This window comes from Cupressus sempervirens, chromosome 2 (genome assembly GCF_028749045.1).
Source record: "Cupressus sempervirens isolate cs-2001-9-10 chromosome 2, ASM2874904v1, whole genome shotgun sequence".
Lineage (NCBI taxonomy): Eukaryota > Viridiplantae > Streptophyta > Pinopsida > Cupressales > Cupressaceae > Cupressus > Cupressus sempervirens.
In genome coordinates this window covers 261,032,395-261,051,812 of record NC_143119.1, presented here as the reverse complement: position 1 = coordinate 261,051,812, position 19,418 = coordinate 261,032,395, and the positions used below count along the sequence as shown (strand labels likewise).

The window sequence follows — 19,418 nt, the reverse complement described above, 5'->3', positions numbered from 1 at the left end:
ACTTCCTTCATCCTTGCACCATATTGAGCAGCATTCTCTATTTCTTCCATTTTCATATCATTAAATTTTCCTCTTAGGCTTTCTCTTTTGGCTCTCTTGACATTGTCATCTCCTGCATAGATTCTTGATAATTTATTCCACATTTGATGTGAAGTATCACATCCTTTGATGTCATCATACTTGGCATAGCTTAGTGTTGAAGCAATATATAAGATTGCTTGATTGTGCTCCTCCTTCTTGCTCATGTCATCTACAGTGAGGGGTCCTACAGGGTCTACAAGGTCAACTGTGATTAAGGTCTATGCATAGTCACCTATTGATCTGAGGTGTAGCTTCATCAAACTTTGCCATGCAACAAAGTTTTCCTTGTTTAGCTTGGGAACTTCTCTCTTGGACATCTTGATCTTCCTACTACTAGTACCTTGAAACAAATTAGCAGTGTCCTCTGATACCAATTGTTTTAATTCTTTAGAATAACTAAGAGCGGGGGTGAATCAGTTATCCAAGGTCCAATGATGTCCAATACAATTTTATTTTTTTTAAAATCCTTAATATCATATAACTGAAATTATCATGCATACAATTGAACATTAAACAATCATGAAAATTAAACATGCATCACACCATAACACTAAGGATTTGATAACCCAGAAACCCTCTAGGAATAAGAAGGTAAAACTAAAGTGGGGATAATACCCATAAAATAACTGCGCAATTGATTTCAACCACTTATGATGGTCTGCCCTGTTAAAGATTGGCCTTGTTAAAGACTACAACACATTGTTAAATGTGACCTTGTTAAAGGATTTAAGAACATTCAACTTGGAATGTCAACTTGTTAAAGGATTTACATAGAGTTGTTTGGCTCACCCAAGTCCATGGGATTTACAGTCACCTACTCAAAAGAATCTTTCATCCCTCTCTAAGGATCTCCTATCCTCCTCCTGAGAATCTCTTTATCCTTCTCCTAGGGATCTCTTTATCTTTTTCCTGAGGCTTATCCACTTAGCTGTTAAGCTAACCTAGCAATGTAGGGTTTCAATATCTAATACAATGGTAACAAAGTATTAGAAGGGTTTTTAACCTAATATAGATTGCAACTTCAACCTTGCAAATTTCAAATCGTTATTCAGTCCTTTTCTTTGCTTGGCTTTCCTCCCTTGCAGTGCTGACAGATTGTTCACCCTTCAAGATCTATCTCCTTGAGTTCTTCCACTCATTATGCCAATGCTCTGTCTAGTCACTCGATCAATTCAAAGTCTTGATGCTTTGTTCTTACTCCTCTTGGCTTCTTCACATGATTACACTTATGAACAACTCCCTCTCATGCACGTGTGCTTGATCTTTGACTGTAACTCCTTATAAAGAAGTTCTATTCTTGATTTCCTACTCAAATCTTCATCTCTAACTTTAGGGTTTCAATGGATTATGTAGGATACAATGTATCTGTCCCATATCTTTTTTCTATCTAGAAACTTCATGATAAATCCATTAGGATTTGCCAAAAAATGTTTTACATAGTGTTCTGTGCCACCACCTCATCATTCTTATCTTCTACCTGGTTCACAAAATTCTCGATACCTACCATGTTGGCTAAGATCTGGTGAATCTTTGACTATTCAAAATAATGCAGCAAATCGAAATCATTGGTTTATTGATGCTCGACACCTTCTGTGTTAGTCAGCTTCTTAATGTTATTTATTGGTTCTTGGCACCTGAAGCATTGTGGCTTTGCTCAGCACTTGAAGACTTACTCGGCATCCATTATCTTTTTCTACTACTCGACAGCTGAATGATTCTGTGTTACTCTACACTTGATGTTCACTTGGCACATGAAGACTGCTCGGCACTAACTAAAACTTAGTTAATCCTTACATCTTCGATATGTCTTAGTGTGTCCATCCTCTGTGTCTTAGAGTATGTCATCAATGCACTATTTCATCAATGGCTTAGCTAATCCTTATACTTCATTACAACATCATAACTTCAACCTTTCTCTAGGTACTCTAGTTATATCTTATTGATTTCCACCTCCTTGTCAATCAACCAACTGATAGTATTTGGATCACTTAAGAAATTGTCATTCCTGCAACTAGAAAGTTTGACAACAATGACAAAACAATGATTGAAATGTTCTTTACCAATTCCATTTCTCTTCATCCATGATATTTTTAATCATTTCCAACATTAATCGCTAGAAAGAATACATATAATCAAGGGGATGTCTTAAGGGGAGGTCCTAAGAAAATTTCTTAAGGGGATGTCCTAAGAGGGAGATTGTGAGGGGACATCTTAAGGGGACGTCTTAAGGGGAGGTCCTAAGAGAGAGGTCCTAAGGGGATGTCCTAAGGGGATGTCCTAAGAGGGAGGTCCTAAGGGGATATATTAAGGGGTTTTCTTAAGGGGAGGTCATAAGAGGGAGTTCCTAAGGAGATATCTTAAGGGTATTTCTTAAGGGGAGGTCCTAAGAGGAAGGTCCTAAGAGGGAAGTCCTAAGGGGATATCTTAAGGGGATTTCTTAAGGGGGGATCCTAAAAAAAGCATAAGAATGTAGATCAAAGCATAAGTTAAAGGATATGCAACATCTTGAACATACATAAGAACATATGATCATATAGAAGAACATATTTAATCATACATAAAAAGATACATAATTTCACATATAATCATACATAAGAACATACATAAGAGTTCATATATAATCATAAGAATATATCTACCAAGTACATGACTTAAGGGGTTTTCTTAAAGGGAGGTTCTAAGAGGACATCTTATTTGGGGATACATGTAAGAACATACATAAAGACAAAAAAAAAGTATATTTATAACATCTTGAAGCATAAATATAACATATAGCTTTGAATCATTAAAATGTAAATAACAACACGCATAATTTAGCATATCCATGATCTAATTTATACATTTATAAAACATGTATATCCAAAAACCAATGTACAAATTAAATACAAAAGTATGAGAGCTACATTATTTAGCTTCTAGAGCTTCACAAACATTGAATAGACAGTTTTCATTTTTTATATTTTCAATGTCCTCTCCTTTGTATTTCCTCTAATTGCAACTTTCTTGCTATAACATGCTTACTAAAATGTAAAATTTTCTCTCTCGGCATGTATTTAATAAATTTGATATCACTTTTAGTTGCCTTTTTTTTATTATAATATGTTCCTTCAACAAAAACTAAACCAATTGGATATGATTATCCATTACCATCAACAATACCTTCTAGCAACTTTTGTTTTGCTTTTGTACAACTTTTAATGAGCATATACATATATACATAGACTTGTAGTAACTAAATCATAAATGCTCTCATAATTGGCTGAATATATAGGATCATGAATGTCAATGTCAATGTTAGCATCTTTAAAAGGAGGATGTTAGACTATCAACATTGAATTCCAATGTGAAATAGATCTATTTGCAATATTCTCACATTCACTTGTTGGATTTTCCTTAATGCAATCATCACAAAAACATGATGGCTCTCTTAATTTAATCACTGGAGATTTTTGGTGTCCTATAGTCATCACTTGATGTAAAATTCTAATGCTAAGAATCGTTTGGCAATTGTAAGGATTAGATCGATCTATATTTGTTACAAATATGAAAAGTAATTGTCACATTTAAAAATAAATAAAAATAAAAACTTGAATTTGATGAACATTAAATATATGTAAATTACCTTTCACTTCCCAAAAATAGTGCTTATTGTGTTAGTGTCTCGACTAACGCAATGAACTTTGCACCATTCACCAATTTGGTTTGCATTCTCTATCCTATTACCAATGTGTGTAACATATACATGCATATCTATGAAAGCTATAGATCATAATTCTGAATTCAACTTGAAAATGTCCTGGATCTAGAGATAAGATATATACAAGCATTAAATAGACTAAATGTATATCTACCTACAAGTTCATGTTATCAAATTGTATACTTTATACATGTTCCCCTTTTCCATATCCACTTTCAAAGAAGTTCCACAAAATTATAATATTTCTTCTAGCATGTTGTATGGCTAACAACTTAAATGCTTTTGCAGATTTAAATTATCATGTTAACATGAAATAAAATTTAAAATGTTTATATATCAAACTGAAACAATGAAAATACATACATACATACATACATACATACATACATACATACATACATACATACATACATACATACATACATACATACATACATACATATATATATATATATATATACATAAGTTAAACAAAGTTAAAAATATATATACGTGCATGTGTATAGTAACCTGCACAACCATCAAACCAAATCTAGTGTTCTCAAATATTTATTCCACAATTTCTAATATCTTTGTAGAAAATTGTAAAACAATCGGCCACATAGCTCCTACATGAACTCTACCATCACTGATATGGAAAGTAACCTCCATGATGATAATGCCCTCATTTTGGTCCAAACTTTCAACCTCATCCATGTCTATAGGTCACTTGTACAAATATTAAAACTTCTTTAGAATGATAATATTGAGCTTGAAGCTCTATTTGAGGTGAAAATCTATAGTTCTAAGAGAAATCTACAACTCAAGGAATACAACCATGTCGAAAACAATGTTTTGAATCACAAAACTATTTATCTTGCCATCGTACACCATGATAATTTTGGATATGTGGATATATTAATGGATACAATTTGTTCATAAACTAATCATAACACAATTGAATCTCCTTCAATACAATTGTTTTGGATTCATCTCATGTCTTGGTTTGGTATGTCTCATATTGATATCTCATCCATGAAATTGGTGTTGATTCATTAATGTTCTCAACTTGTAGTAGAATTTTACACTAATCTCTAGAATCTTCACATTGATTTTTGATAAATTATACTTTGAACCCATTTGAATATTTAAATTTATCACATAATATAGACTTCAAAAATTGTGTTGTACTGCTAGGGATGACTAAATTTGGATTAATTATAGCCATAATTTTTTTATATGATTGCAAGTGTAGACCAAATTCAACATGATTTTGACAACAACAAGTTTCACGTATCTTATTTATACATACAAAGAAAGGACATTGACTCTCAAATATTCTCTAAAATATTTTCACATTTGAGAATTCTCTCTTGAATGTTTGAAATAGTTCACTTTGTGTTATATCTACAAAATGTTTTGGATGTTCAATTTTTTCCCTTATTGTATAGTATCACATTTATTGGAAGAAACATGTGAGGATGTGGTCCAAAATTTAATAACATGACTTTTTTACATCTTCACAAATTCTATCTTTTTGAGGAACTCTACAAATATTCACCCAATTATTCTCAATATTTTCATCCAGCATATTTCTCCTCCTTTAATGTATCTTTGAATAGTTCTTCTCGCTATATGTACTAAATTAGAAATTGCACATACTTGTTTTCTTTGTGTCAAGTTTCTACTAGATATTATAGTCATCAATGCTCTACGTGTAGTTCTTAAATCGCCTCCTCAAGTTGTGTTGTCAATTTTGTTTTATGTAGTTTGTAAATTTTTAACTATTATTTTATTTACATTATGTGTATGGTTTTTACTATTATCAACACCCAACAACTCTAAAATAGGACTCATCTATTTTATCCTAAATAACTTGACAAATAAATGTACCTTTCAAAATTTATGTTTATATTTTAAATATTAATCCCATATGTTTTTTTAGTGCTTTTTAATAGTGTTCTCAGATACCATATGATCAAATGGAATTTGACTAAAAAGTAGCTCCCCATCTAAATCCATCAAATTTCCTAAGCCTAATAAAGTGTTTCTATCATTAGAACTACCATGTTGTTCCTCTTATTAAATCTCATCCTCTTATTGAATCTCATCCTCTTCATGAATCTCATCCTCTTCATGAACTTCAATACGTTGATTTTGATTACATTTTGTACAACCTTTCATTTTTTCGTCTCTTATTCTATCAAAGATCCTTAATCTACCAATTTTATGCACCATTAAATGCTTTGATCTACAACATTAATATTTTCAATTCAACTTTACTAAATACAATTTAAAATGCTTCAATTTAGAGTACGAAAATATTGCGGTGTAAAAAACATACCTTGAGGATGATCCTTCGTAATTGCCTTTCAACTCCACAAAAAAATTGACGAAACTGCTTAAAAAAAAATTTCCTCACAAAAAATGTTTTATTATTCACTATATTTCTTAATTTTTAAATTATAAAAACAAATAAAAAATTATATGAAGCTTCCAAAAGACTGTCAATAGTTATTTTAGTTGGCCTTGGTTACAACAAAAACTATTACACCTAAACCTATTATGGATGAAAGGGTTTTGGATGTAACTATCTACGTGGTACCCTATATGGTAGCCACACAACTAAAAGCTAAATTTTCTTAAAACTTCTCACTTTGAAGATTTATTTCTCCATCAAAACTAAAGTTTAAAAAAAAGCTAAAATTCCCTTTTTTAGATCTCGGAGTCAAGATTATGGCCATATAAATTATATAGTGTTTTGAGTAGTTATAATATGTTATAATCTTCAAATATTATAAACAGGTATTATAAGACTCAAGAAGATGCCACTTCAAAAAAGGGGAAAAATAAAATAAATAAATAAATAAATAAATAAATTTAAAAAAACTAGTAAATCATGTTAAAAAATTTACAATTTTATATGTGCCCCTAGAGGAGAGAGTACTCATTAAGAATATATAATTTGATTTATAAAATATATAGATTTGATAGAAAAAATTTAGCAAGGAAAAAAGTTTTCAATTTATGATAAGTTTGACTTTGAACACTTACAACTAGAAACATATGCATCAATTTTTTATATAAAAAAATTGTTCACTAGCTGTACATGTCAACTTTAAGATATTACAAAATCAAAGAAAAATATCATCATTTCAATATATTTGTTTGGGGGGAATGAAACTCTCTAATTTCAATATTTTTTAAAATTAAGTAAATGAGCTTTAAAAAAATTTAAAATACAAAAAAATTTTACTCAATTTTTAAAAAATTTACAAGCATAAACTTTATCTAATTTTACACATTTCATCAGTTTACATCATCTTCAAAGTCTAAACAAAAATTCTATTTTTATGTCATTAAATTTGAACAGTTTAAGTTCTGAGATCCATTTTCTTTATAAAAGGTGATAGGGGTTTGTACTTTTACCCTTCCATCAAAAAGAGTCTCCAGGTCAACCAATCCACCACTAGTAAAAAGTATTAAAAACAAAAAAATATGAACTACTAAGTCCATGCCAAATCAAACTAGGAACAACTTCCATCTACTGCACTCCATTAACCAACAACTACCACCTAGTAGAAAAACCCACATCATCAGGAACCATAACAAAAATCTAAAGGGATCCAATGTCATTAGGAAGCACATGAGCATGGATCAACCACTTACTTTTGTAGCTCCTTGTGTTGGTCCTACAAGGAGATCTTAGGGTGGTGAATAAGCCTAAGTTCAATAAAACCCTAGAAGGTCTCCTCGTTTCATTCTTCCTTTATCAGAGTGTCCTCCTTGTATTCCCTCTTATCCATTCTCTCCTTTAGTTGAGCCTTTAAACTCCCAATTTTCTCATCTATCTTGGTCTATGCCTAATTTATTTAAGAGGCCAAATTATTTATTGTCTACCCCTATTGTGTCTGCACCTTTTTCAAAGACACCTAGGCCTTTAGCATTTCATCTCATTCTTCCTCAAGAGGAATTTTTTTCTTGATGTCCTCCACTTGTTCCTCTAGCTTCTCCCAGCTATTGAAGTTATCTCCTAGCTCCCAACCCACATCCCATTACACCTCATTTGTGCAACCCAACATTTAGTGAACTAAATTTCTTTTCACTATATCAATTACCTCTAGTCTACTAATATTTTTGTGGACTAAATGCATTTGAAAAAGAATTCACCTTGCCAATGCTTTTAACCTACTATAAAAAGAGGCCACCATCACAAAATGCAAGGTTAAAGTGTTGAAATCAATTAAACCAATATAATTTTTTAGTATAGGGCCAAGTAAGGCATCCCTGGACACATAGGGATCATCTATATTGCTTAAATACATGGCGGGGGGGCAGGGGGAAGGTATATTGTCAATCCCAGGGATAGGGGAGTAAATAACTGGGATGAGTTGTTCGAGATCCAATTAGTTTCAATGGAAGAGGATCCTTTTTTTGAATCCCCCAAAACATTTATGTTTGCATCTTGGTTATTAGGGAGGTCCTCTTTTTATTTTTGGATTTATCGACGGGGGGGGGGATGTTGTGTCCTAACTACAGAACTAGTGGAGTAGCAAGAGTGCAACAATGTCTTTCCAAGGAAGAAATAAACTTGAAACTCTTCTTGTTAAACTCAGGGGCAAGTTGAGGGGAGGAATGAAGGGTCATATTGTAGTGAAATTCATGGAGTTTGAGTAAAATCCCTTTTTGTTTTTGTAGGGAACATTTAACTTTACACATTTGAATAGAAAGAGTAGTAGAAATGTTAAATACATTCACTAAAAATATTTTATAGTAATTGATGATATTAAAACCATCATTGCCATGAAATAATCCATTTGTGATGCAATATTTAAATTATCAACCTTGTCTTTGGTTCCACAATTTCCATGCAATGTTTGTCAGTGCATTTCCCTCTTATGAAATGTCTATAAATTATTTCAAAACTTTATTTCTACTTGCAAAATTCTTTAAAGGTTGTAGTATTTGGCATTGTGTCCATCATTTGTACTTTTTAAGACTTTCTAAGGCTTATCCAAGAAATTGATTTTCTTGTATTAACCATGAAAAATTATTTGTGCATATTATAGGAGTAATTTATTTCATTCCTAATATGGAGGCTAGGGAAATACTTCTATGCAAGAAAGATCTTGGCTATAGTTTGAAGACATTGGCACTACTTGTGCCATTATATTGTCTTAGTCTTTCAAAGAGACATTTCCAAAAATTATATGTGTTTTCTTTCGAGCTTCAATCATATATAGGCCATTTGGAAGGAGGTTTCCAAGATTATTGAATTAACTTATCACCTTCATGTTGTATTTTAACTTAGAATATTCAAAATGGTGTACAACAAATTGATGATATGTGTTCTCTAGGTTTTTATATTTTACACACATGAGCACTAGAACAAAATGTAGAGACAAATTCCAAATAGTGGGAAAATGATTTATATGGCTCTAGGAGAATACATTCAAACTCAAGACATATAAGTGCAATAATATTGTGGAAGCACTTTTGCAAAATTTAGGATTTTATTTTTCATTGACATTAGGTATTTTCCTTGATAGTAGATTTTTATCTTTGTTGATAGTAGGTATCTTCTTCCAAGAAGAGGCCATGCAATGCGTGGTTATTAGAAAATGAATTTTGGTTAAGCCACAACTTACCCAATGCTTTTGGGATAGTTTCTTGAGATTCTAGCCTCGAGATGGTTTTTTATGAGATGAAAGTGAAAGTGAAGGTGTGTCTTGTAATGTTATCGGGGAGCATTTTTCCAATTCTTCTACATTTTTTAGTTCTTTGTGATATTTGAAATACTAATATATTTTTTTACTCTTAAATTTCATTAATATTTTTCATGTTTAATGATATTTTTCTCATTTCTTTACTCAATTTCTCATCACCATGGAAGGACAGACTAGGTTTCAATACAAATGGTTGTATGAATGACTTCTCTCCATTACTATAACTTTTTTGTATCTTATATTTGCCCTATCATTTGCATGAATGCATTTTCTTCATTGCTATGATTTTTTTGTATCTTAAATTTCTTCTATTAGTTACCACTATGAGGATATAGAAAATATTTTTGTAAAGTTTATTTTGATCTTCACAAGCTTCTTTTGGACAATGTCTCATTAATTATTTTTCTTATTTAGTTTTAGCAAACCTTTATCGCATTTATTTTTGAATCTGATAGTTTATTTGTACCTAAAATCTATTTTTACTTTGTACATTAGGTAGATACTCCCATTAATAGGTATTTGTTGTGATGTGGAGTCTAATAAGACTCAGAGGTTAATTTTTTCTTAGATTATTACTACGAGAGTTTGGGGGTAGTGCCCCTTGCGAGATCCTGGGGAGCACCCCAGATGCGCTCCGGAAGCCAAAAATAACTTATGATTGTAAAAGCCATTGGCTGCAATTTTTTTATTGGATGACTTATTGTAGCCCTAATTTTGTAAGAGACAAAAAGCTTGTAAAAAATGGCTTAGGGTTAGGGATTTCATAATTTGTGATGATATTGTAGCTTCTTCTAGCGGTATTCAATTGTATGGAATCGCGGATTGTAATCACTAGATAATAATAATATTGGACTTGCTATTGGTGGATGTAGCCCAAGGATTGGGTGACCCATGTTAAATCTTTGTGTCTTATGTTCTCTTATGAGTGATTGGTTATTTTTTGATATTGGTTATATTTGCATGTAATTGTTATTTCTATCCATTGTTGATCCTAACAGTATTCCCATTTTGGCCCCAAAATGAACTTTTTCTATTTGAATTTTTTTTTCCACAATTTGATAAAATTTCAAGTCTTCTTCATTGAAGCTCACAATCCAAATTATCAGTCATGCAATATTTGTGGGTTGCATGTTTTAGTAATATCGATATCCCCTTTCACATCAATATCTGTTGGACTCTTCAAGAACCTATCGGGATCAAACTCATTTGGCTGATCCCAATGGTAGGTTCGTATTACCCAAGCATTCACCATAAGCCTCATTCCTGTGGGTACATCAAATCCTCCAAAAATACAATCCTGTATGGACTCACGAGGCACCAAGAGAGGTGTTGCAGGATAATGATGTAGAGTTACTTTGGCAATTGCTTCAAGATACTTTAATTATAATGGAACATTTGATTATCAAGCACTCGATCCCACCCCACATGAATGCCAGGCTCCTCTCATCCTTTGGTCATTGTATGGAGATTGTGCAAAAGAGTTGTCAATGCCCACTCGAGTGTAACAGAGGATGTATCTTTTCCTTTGTTTATTATGTTCTACACAAGCACAAAACATAGCACTGGGGTTTAACAAGGCTATAAATTTTTTGAAACAAAAGATAATTTATAAAAATTGGTATAAACTGATGAGAAGATTCAAACCACAGTTAATATTTTTTTATTGAATGCATTAATGCAATCAGATCTTCGAGAGGATTTGTATGGGGTTTGAAATAGTAGAAATGTGAATTTCATTGGGGCAAGTCAAATTTCAATTGTTCATCTTCTGTTGGTGGAAACGCAGTTTCGCAATGACTGGGTGTCTGATCAAAGAGCTATATTGGGTGTTGTCTTTCAAAGAAAAATACATTAGGTGTGTGTTTATATAAAGTTTTCAGAGGTTTTGCTTGTAAGGAATTGGAAGAAATTGTGAAAAATGTTGCACCCGGTCAAAGAGATATGTGACACGGTTTCAGGAGTGGCGTTAATTTTGTCTAACTGAGCAGAAAATAGAAATATATATTCTCATTTACTATTCTAAGATAACAAATGCCTACTCCCATTTTCCTAATCTGCAGCTAAACGGGCCCTAAACGATTGAGACTCTCTCAAAAACATCATCTTTCGTATTAGTTCCTCGTGATCATGATTTGAACATGTTTGCATAAGATCAGAACACTTTTCTCACTTAACACTTCGTTACGAGATATTCAATTCGTCTACTTGCCGGCAGCGAGGAAATGATGAACAAATGAGATAAATTTAATTCGTCAGATCTTACGCAACACGAATTTGATCGGTAATTCTTCGAAGAGAAAGATGTCAAAACTATTCAGTCTCTCTTCAATAAGATTAGCAACACATTGAGAGCCTGAATGAAGCGTGCAGAGCACGCAATAACAAATTCATCAATAATGACACAGGCGGGGTTTGGTCACCAATGGGATTTTACTACGGACATGAGAATTCTAATAAGAAAGCTGTTTCCCCACGTTCTCAGTAAAGTCGTCCATGTATAGTCGCAAGCGGAAACTTCCTCAGGCTCTAGAAGGATTTTTTGGCGGACTGGAATATTTTGAATACGAAATGCATATTCCTTCGCGCTCATGGGTGTAAATTAGTGCCAAGATCGGCTGTAAAGAACATTGCAACTGAAACTATCAGTTTCGGAACATTGTAATGGCTGTCTGGAGTTATATGATGAGAATGTTTAGTTTGATCGTATTGTTATGGGGGGTAACATTGGGAGGGAGAGATGCAGTTGTGGCATATTCGTCACAAAATGCAACCGTACTCGCACTCACCTCATGTCTGTCTGGAAACGGTATCGAAAATGTGACGTTCAAAAGCTCATCTGGAGATTACTACTCTCTGCTCGAATTCTCTCTGCAGAATCTGTGCTATGCGGAAGAAAGCGTCGCGAAGCCGTACGCTGTGATAGTCCCGGAGAGCAGAGACCAGCTGCACAAGTCCGTGCGGTGTTCCACGCGACACGGGTGGCAGATAGTGGTGCGCAGTGGAGGTCACAGCTACGAGGGCCTCTCATCTACTTCTCTGTCCCCCAATTTCGTCATCATCGATGTCATGAGACTTGAAAGAGTCGAGGTGGATATGAAATCCAAAACTGCATGGGTGGAGTCCGGTACAACATTCGGCCAACTCTACTCCGCCATTGCCAACAAGACCTCGCGCTACGGTTTCCCTGCGGGAGTGTGTCCCACAGTAGGCGTGGGAGGGTCTTTGAGCGGAGGTGGGCTTGGGCTACTCGCGAGGAAATATGGCGTCTCTGCAGATCACGTTATAAACGCACTCCTTGTGGACGCCAAGGGCGAACTGCTGGACAGAAAGGGCTCGTTTGTTCGCTGGAATTAACCTGGAATTGTTGAAATTAACCTGAAATAGAAAAACGGTAATAGAAAAATTGGAATAAATCTATTCCAATTTTGATCCGAGGCCGCGGAGGGAGCTGGGGAGTAGTTGTGGCGTGGCAGATCAGGCTCGTCAAAGTGCCTCCCGTAATTACTGTCTTCAACTTCAACAGGACAGGGAGCTACAACGTCACGCGGCTCGTAAACCGATGGCAGACTGTTGCGGCCTCTGCTCCGGAGGATTTGTACATCCGCGTCTTTGTCTTCGGAGGGAGTCCCGTCAGCCTCACCTTTAACGGGATGTACTTGGGTCGCTTACCTCAGCTTCTCAAGCTTGTGAACGAGATCTTCCCGGAAATGGGGATGGTCGCTGCCGATTGCAACGAGACGGACTGGATCGGTTCTGTCATCTACACTGCCGTTGCCAACGGATATTCTGCTGATCTTCGCAACAGATATCTTGCAACCAAGAGGTATTTCAAGAAGTCAGATTATGTGAAGAGCCCAATTCCTGCATCGGCCCTACAAGGAGCATGGAAGATTATGGAGCAGAAGCCCGATAGCAGTCTTGTATTGGCTCCCATGGGAGGCGTAATGAATCGAATACCATCCACTCGGATTCCCTTTCCCCACCGAGCGGGAAATCTATACGAAATTCAGTATATACTCAACTGGGACGAGCCTAGCGAAGATGCGGAGTCCGTGAATTGGATGCGAATGTATTACGAGTACATGACTCCTTACGTCTCCAAATCTCCTAGAGCTGCTTATGTCAACTACGTAGACCTTGATCTGGGTCACGCGGATGGCAATGGAACCTCCACCGTGGAACGGGCAAAGTCGTGGGGCGAAAAGTACTTTGGTGGGAATTTCTTCAGGCTGGTGCGTGTCAAGACAAAATTCGATCCCACCAACGTTTTCAAGAATGCTCAGAGCATTCCACCGCTCACTCTCGGTTAGATTTATTGCTTTTCATAATCATCTTCATAAAAGTTCACAAAAACTCTGCCGCTAAGGAATTATTTTCATTAATAAACGCCCCCGACACTACTATTTCTCTAGCAGGAATAGTGAATGTCTGGTGCAACAGTCATAGAACGTGTAATACTTAATAGAATAAAATCAAGTCTTCATTTGCGTTCAACTACGGAAAGAATCCAAAGTATGACATACAAATCCAAACTATCAAAGGCACAAATAGAAAAGTGATGTCTATAATATTAATTGGAAATCTCTTTTTAAAAGGCCACATTCTACTCACTCGTGCTTCTATTATTGCTTCACCCCACACACACCCACCTCCCCTCGCCCATTTTTTTAAAGCCGAAATCATCATAGGGTTAAATTCAAACCCAAAACCAAGAGATCCCCAACATAATACTGCCTGCAAGCCTTTTGAAAATGAATTAGTATTGGTAATATATATATATATATATATATATATATATATATATATAAAATGTAAATTCATATAAGAAAATAAGTATGATAAATTTATATAGATAATTTATTTCAAATTTTTATGTTATTGTGTGTAAAAATAATATCGTTTTTAAAACTATAAATTATTTTTCTATTAATTATAAATAATATATGAAAGTATATGAGACTAGATTGTTTATTCATATGTCAAGTCTACGAGAACAAATTGAAATTTCTTCAATGATCAACCGAAAATAATATCTTTATTCTCTATTTGAAATAAATATTAATGACGTCTTATTCTTTACAAGACAATAAAAAAATCATTTCTATATTCTTAAGATTATAACTTAATCTTCAATAAAAATAACACTTAATAAAAATTTTAATCCATCTTACAAAATATAAAAGAATAATCTTAATCTCCCAAAGATAAGGTAAATATTTCAGTTCTTGACAAATAAAATATATCAAAACATGCTCATATGGCCTAAAAAGGCCAATAAAATTTATTTGTATACAACTAAAGACAATTATAGGAAATTGCCTATTTTATTTATTATAAGATGATAATCCATCAATTTCTTGAAAAAAACTAACACAAAGGAAAATACTCCCATTTTAGTTGTTTCTAAATAAGTTAAGCAACAAAAGGCCATAACCAATTAATGGTTTGAAATATAGCATTATAAAAAAGGACTGTTGCGTGAATAAAGCAAGACTAATGCCAATGATGTAATGAAATCTATAACACAAAAAAGCTAAAAAAAGCTAAAACTATCCCTCATTTTTCACTGTTCTTATTTTTCTATTCAAGTTCCCTTTCATTTGTTTCATTCTAGGTATGACTAGTCTATGAGGCTAACCTCACGAGCCATGACAATGTTGCTTTCTCTAGACTTTTGGAAATAGTTTAAGATATTGTCCACCTTTCTATTAATCATAACTATGATATAAAATATCAAATTTAAATAGGAACGATAAATATCTTCTATGGAGAGCCCTCTAAACATTCATAAGAGTAAATGAAGAATAGGTCCATCTTGTATAGGGTAAATATGGGTAACCCCAAATGTTATAGGTTTATTGTAGACTAATATCAAATCGTTAGTAACTATTAATTAAGGAACTCCCCATTTTTCCCTCTACAATTTCTCCCCCTCTCCCTCCTTCAACACTATCATCGTCCTAGCTATATCTGGCTCAATGCTTGGTGTTGATCCTAAGGTTGGGGCTGCTCCCTTTCCCACCTCCCATTCCTAGATCTCTCTTTTCCTTCTCCTCTTCTGCCATCGAGATCTATATTTCAAATGGTGGTTACTCCCCCCTAGTTGTTTGTAATGACGAAAAATAGCACATTCTATTGTTGAACCTTTTGTTTCCCCCCCTGGTGGGGGAATCATTTTGTTCTAAGGTCGCTTGCACCAAAGTAAACACTTAAGGTTCTATGGCTCCCAACAGATATTTCTCAGTCAAAGGTGGTATGGTCAATATCCCAAATGTGATTCTCGATGAAGCAACTAAAGAGTTAAAACTTAATCTAGTCAAGTGTTTCCTACTCTATAGGTTGTCTATCGAAACACTAAGGAAGTGGGCTTGCACAATATGGTCTTTATAAGGAAGTATCAAGATTAGCACCATGGTGGATGGTATGTTTATGTTCTCATTTTCTAGCACTAAAGATATTACATATGTTCTCACCAATGGACTAATGTGAAAAGTACCCTACCCATTTGTAAATTCTCCCTTCTAATAAATGGAATAACTTGGACAACTTTCTCCTTACTGCTAAAACCAGAGCTAGTTTTGATTGTAGTTGTTTACAATTGGAATGGAAAAGGGTAAAAGAGTGATGACCCCTTTTAGATATGAAAATATGTCATTCTCCCATCCTAGCCTTAAATACCTTATTTGTCAACTTGTGAAATACTATGGTATTTAACTCTCATGTGATCAACCTTTGGGCCAGTGAGGTAAAAGCTAAAGTTCAAAGCTAGAACAAGAATTCTTTTGGCTATATATTTGAGAGGAAAAAAGATCTAATAGAAAAAATCTAACAAATTCAAAACTAGATGGAAATAGACTATGAAGATGAAGAGAAGGGAAGAATTGGAAGAATCTTAAGAGAACAATGTTTAAAGCTTTCTAAACAAGAATAGTTGTTCTAGAAGCATAAATTTTGGATTCAATGGCTCATTGAGGGAGATAAAAATACAAGATTTTTCTATCAATCTACACTGAAAAGTGTATGTAAAAAGAATAAGATGTCTAAAGAAAGAAGATGGCATGATAGTGATAGAGGAATATTGAGGACTTAAATATAGAGGGATTTAAATGTTTTATGAGCAAAGGTTCTTCCAACTCTCTTGAAGATCTAAGAAACCTACTGAACTCTATTCCAGAGCTGGTATTTGAGGAAGATAATAAAAACCTTATGAGAAGAATTACTAAAGATGAGGTAAAATTAGATGCCTTTTAATTTCAATCTTTTAAGTCCCCTAGCCTAGATGGATTCCCTCCTACATTCTTCCAAGAGTACTGGGATATTGTGGAAGATGTGGTCTTCAAGGATCTGTGTCCTTTTTTAGAATTGGTCAACTTGCTAAAGACTTGAGTAATACTTATATTTCCTTAATTTCCAAAAAGGAAAACCCCTCTTCTCGCATGGATTATAGGCCCATCAATCTCTGTAATATTTCTTAAAAGGTCATATCTAAAGTGATGCTCAATATACTTGAACCTATTCTTGACAAACTAGTTTCCAAAGAACAAAAAGGCTTTGTGGTAGGAAGGATTGTTATAGATGTAGTTAGCACCACTCATGAACTAGTTTATACTATGGAATCAAAGGATTTACCCTCAATGGCTCTCAAACTAGACATCTTTAAGGCATATGACAAGGTTAGTTGTACCTTTCTAGAGGAAGTGTTGGAGATATTTCAATTCAAGGGGAAGTTCCTCAAAATGATTATGATTTGTGTTAAAATTATGAAGTACATATTTTTCTCTTCAATGGGGTGCTGCCAAATGGATTATTTTCTATGGGAATAGGCCTAGAAGAAAAGGTGACCATTTTTCCCCCTATCTTTTGATTTTTGTGGCCAAGGTCCTTAGTAGAAATATTTCCAAACTCAATGATAGACAAGCTCTAGAAGGTATTCAAGTTGCTCCTTCCTGTTGCGAAATTACAAATGGAACACTTGTTGTGTTTTCTTTGATGTCAAATCTATTGACGAGACATGTTTCTATCAGATCTACGTGTCATAGCTATTTGATTGATGAAGAGGATTTGATAAATTGCTCATAATTAACAAAAGCGCCTAGAAGAAAGGTTGGGTTATGAAAAGGAAGCTACAATGGACATTTGATTAGTTAGACTTTGAAAAACAAAGTGATTATTTAAATCATGTTGATGTTAAAGTCTTGAAAATGCAAGCCAAGATAGATCACTTATGTAATACTTGATTGAGTAATAGAGAAAAAGATCAAGGAATCTTGAAGACTATTCTAAGTGATGCTAGTGTCAGTCGAGCCATAATAAGTGCTGAAAAATTTTAGTGTTGACTGAGCATCAGTAAAGACCAAGAAAAAAAGTTGATGTCAAGCCAAAAGTTCTACAATGGCTAAGAAATTTAGTGATGACCACGTATTAGAACTTTGTAATGGCCAAGTGATAGTAATTTTAATGCATATGAGAAATCATGATTTCTAGCTGACTTAGTTGATTTCTTGGATATGGAAAATGTTTTGATGATAAGATTGATGAGTTAGATCATTTAATTAAGGAGAGGATTAGATAAGATACTTAATGAATAATGTCAATGAGAAGTTTCTAGCAAAGAAGGGAGATGAATAGATACAATGAACTTCATGAATCAAATCATGAACCCTAAGATCTATGATGATTTTGAAAATGTAAAAAGACAAGAATTACCTCTTTAAGGAGGTATATAGATGAACTTTAGTGAGAGTGAAAATAATATATGTAAAGAAGAGAACAGAGCCAAGAATCTATGTGTGTTTCTAGTAAGAGGATACAAAGTTGTTGAGGTTGACAAGAAAATCTAAGAAGAAGGCTTAAGTTTTTTTATGAAGGATGAATGCTTGAAGGGTTGTCAAGGACAAATGTTGCAAGGAAGGCTTATCAAAGAGTCAACATATGAACCAAATAGATATCTAAAAGTGCAAAAGTGAACTGTAATCATACACATCAAACCCTACTATTTTCTCTCTAATCATTATAAATAATTTTTATTGAAATCCTTTTAGTCAAAGGTTGACCTAATAGTCATTAAAGGACTTTACAGTCTATGTAAAGCCTTCAGCAAGGTGACATTCTAATGGAATGATCTGAACTCCTCTAACAAGGCCATTGCTAGTAGGTTGATTAAATCCTCTAACTAGGTCACATTTAACAGTATGTATTGTAACATTTTAAAAAGATGGATCCTAATAGGGTTCACTTAAAAAGAGTGAAAAAGTGGTGAAATGTTGTCAGTATTTTTTTTCCGAATTGGGTTTTCACATTAAATCCTAGTCTGAAACTTGTGTTGGATGTTTTGTAAGGAAACTAGGCAATAAAGAATATAATCATTTCCACATAACCCATAATAGATCTGAAATAAATACAAAATTAAAATCCACATGCAAGAGAATAGACAACATACTCACAAAATTGTGACACAAGATATACTCTGGAAAACCCTCATTGAGAGAGAAACCCAGCCTCCAAAAGCATCCATCACCATGTATTATTTAGCAAAAAATACCATTGCAATACAACCATGGAAGCCTTCATGGCCATAGCCAAAACCAAGCAAACTATGTGAACAAGCATGAATCCGCACATCCCTTGCCATGCTTCCAACTTTTACAAATGCTCCCTTGGCTAACCTGTCAAGCCTTATCCCACTCAACTCTTGCCTTTTTTTTTCCTTGTCACTCTTACTCTACAACAACTATCCATGTGGCTGCTTATATAGTAGCAAGTCCCACAAAACCACTAAGTGGTTACATAAACCATGTGCTAAAACCATGTGCTACCTAACCCACTGACCCCACATTTAATATTGGGCATTTAATTCTTTTTCCCAATATTAAATAATTACATGAAATATTATCACAATGTTACAATACAACTCATCAAGAATATTTCATGGGAAT

At 34.0% G+C, this 19,418-nt stretch overlaps 1 protein-coding gene across 1 annotated transcript; it reads left to right on the top strand.

Annotated features, from left to right (window-relative positions):
- The first annotated feature begins 12,104 nt into the window (after positions 1-12,104).
- LOC149572048 (berberine bridge enzyme-like D-1) lies at positions 12,105-13,977 on the top strand. Its single transcript, XM_089810422.1, has 2 exons — positions 12,105-12,822; positions 12,882-13,977. The coding sequence occupies exons 1-2, from the start codon at positions 12,145-12,147 to the stop codon at positions 13,791-13,793; spliced, it is 1,590 nt and encodes a 529-aa protein (XP_089666548.1). The 5' UTR covers positions 12,105-12,144; the 3' UTR covers positions 13,794-13,977.
- Positions 13,978-19,418: the final 5,441 nt, after the last annotated feature.

Excerpts from the sequence above, each read along its gene's own strand:
- LOC149572048 (XM_089810422.1), top strand. The coding sequence starts at position 12,145 with ATGGCTGTCTGGAGTTATATGATGAGAATGTTTAGTTTGATCGTATTG. Across the intron at positions 12,823-12,881 it reads TGGACAGAAAGGGCTCGTTT|AAAAATTGGAATAAATCTAT; the intron begins GTTCGCTGGAAT and ends AAACGGTAATAG.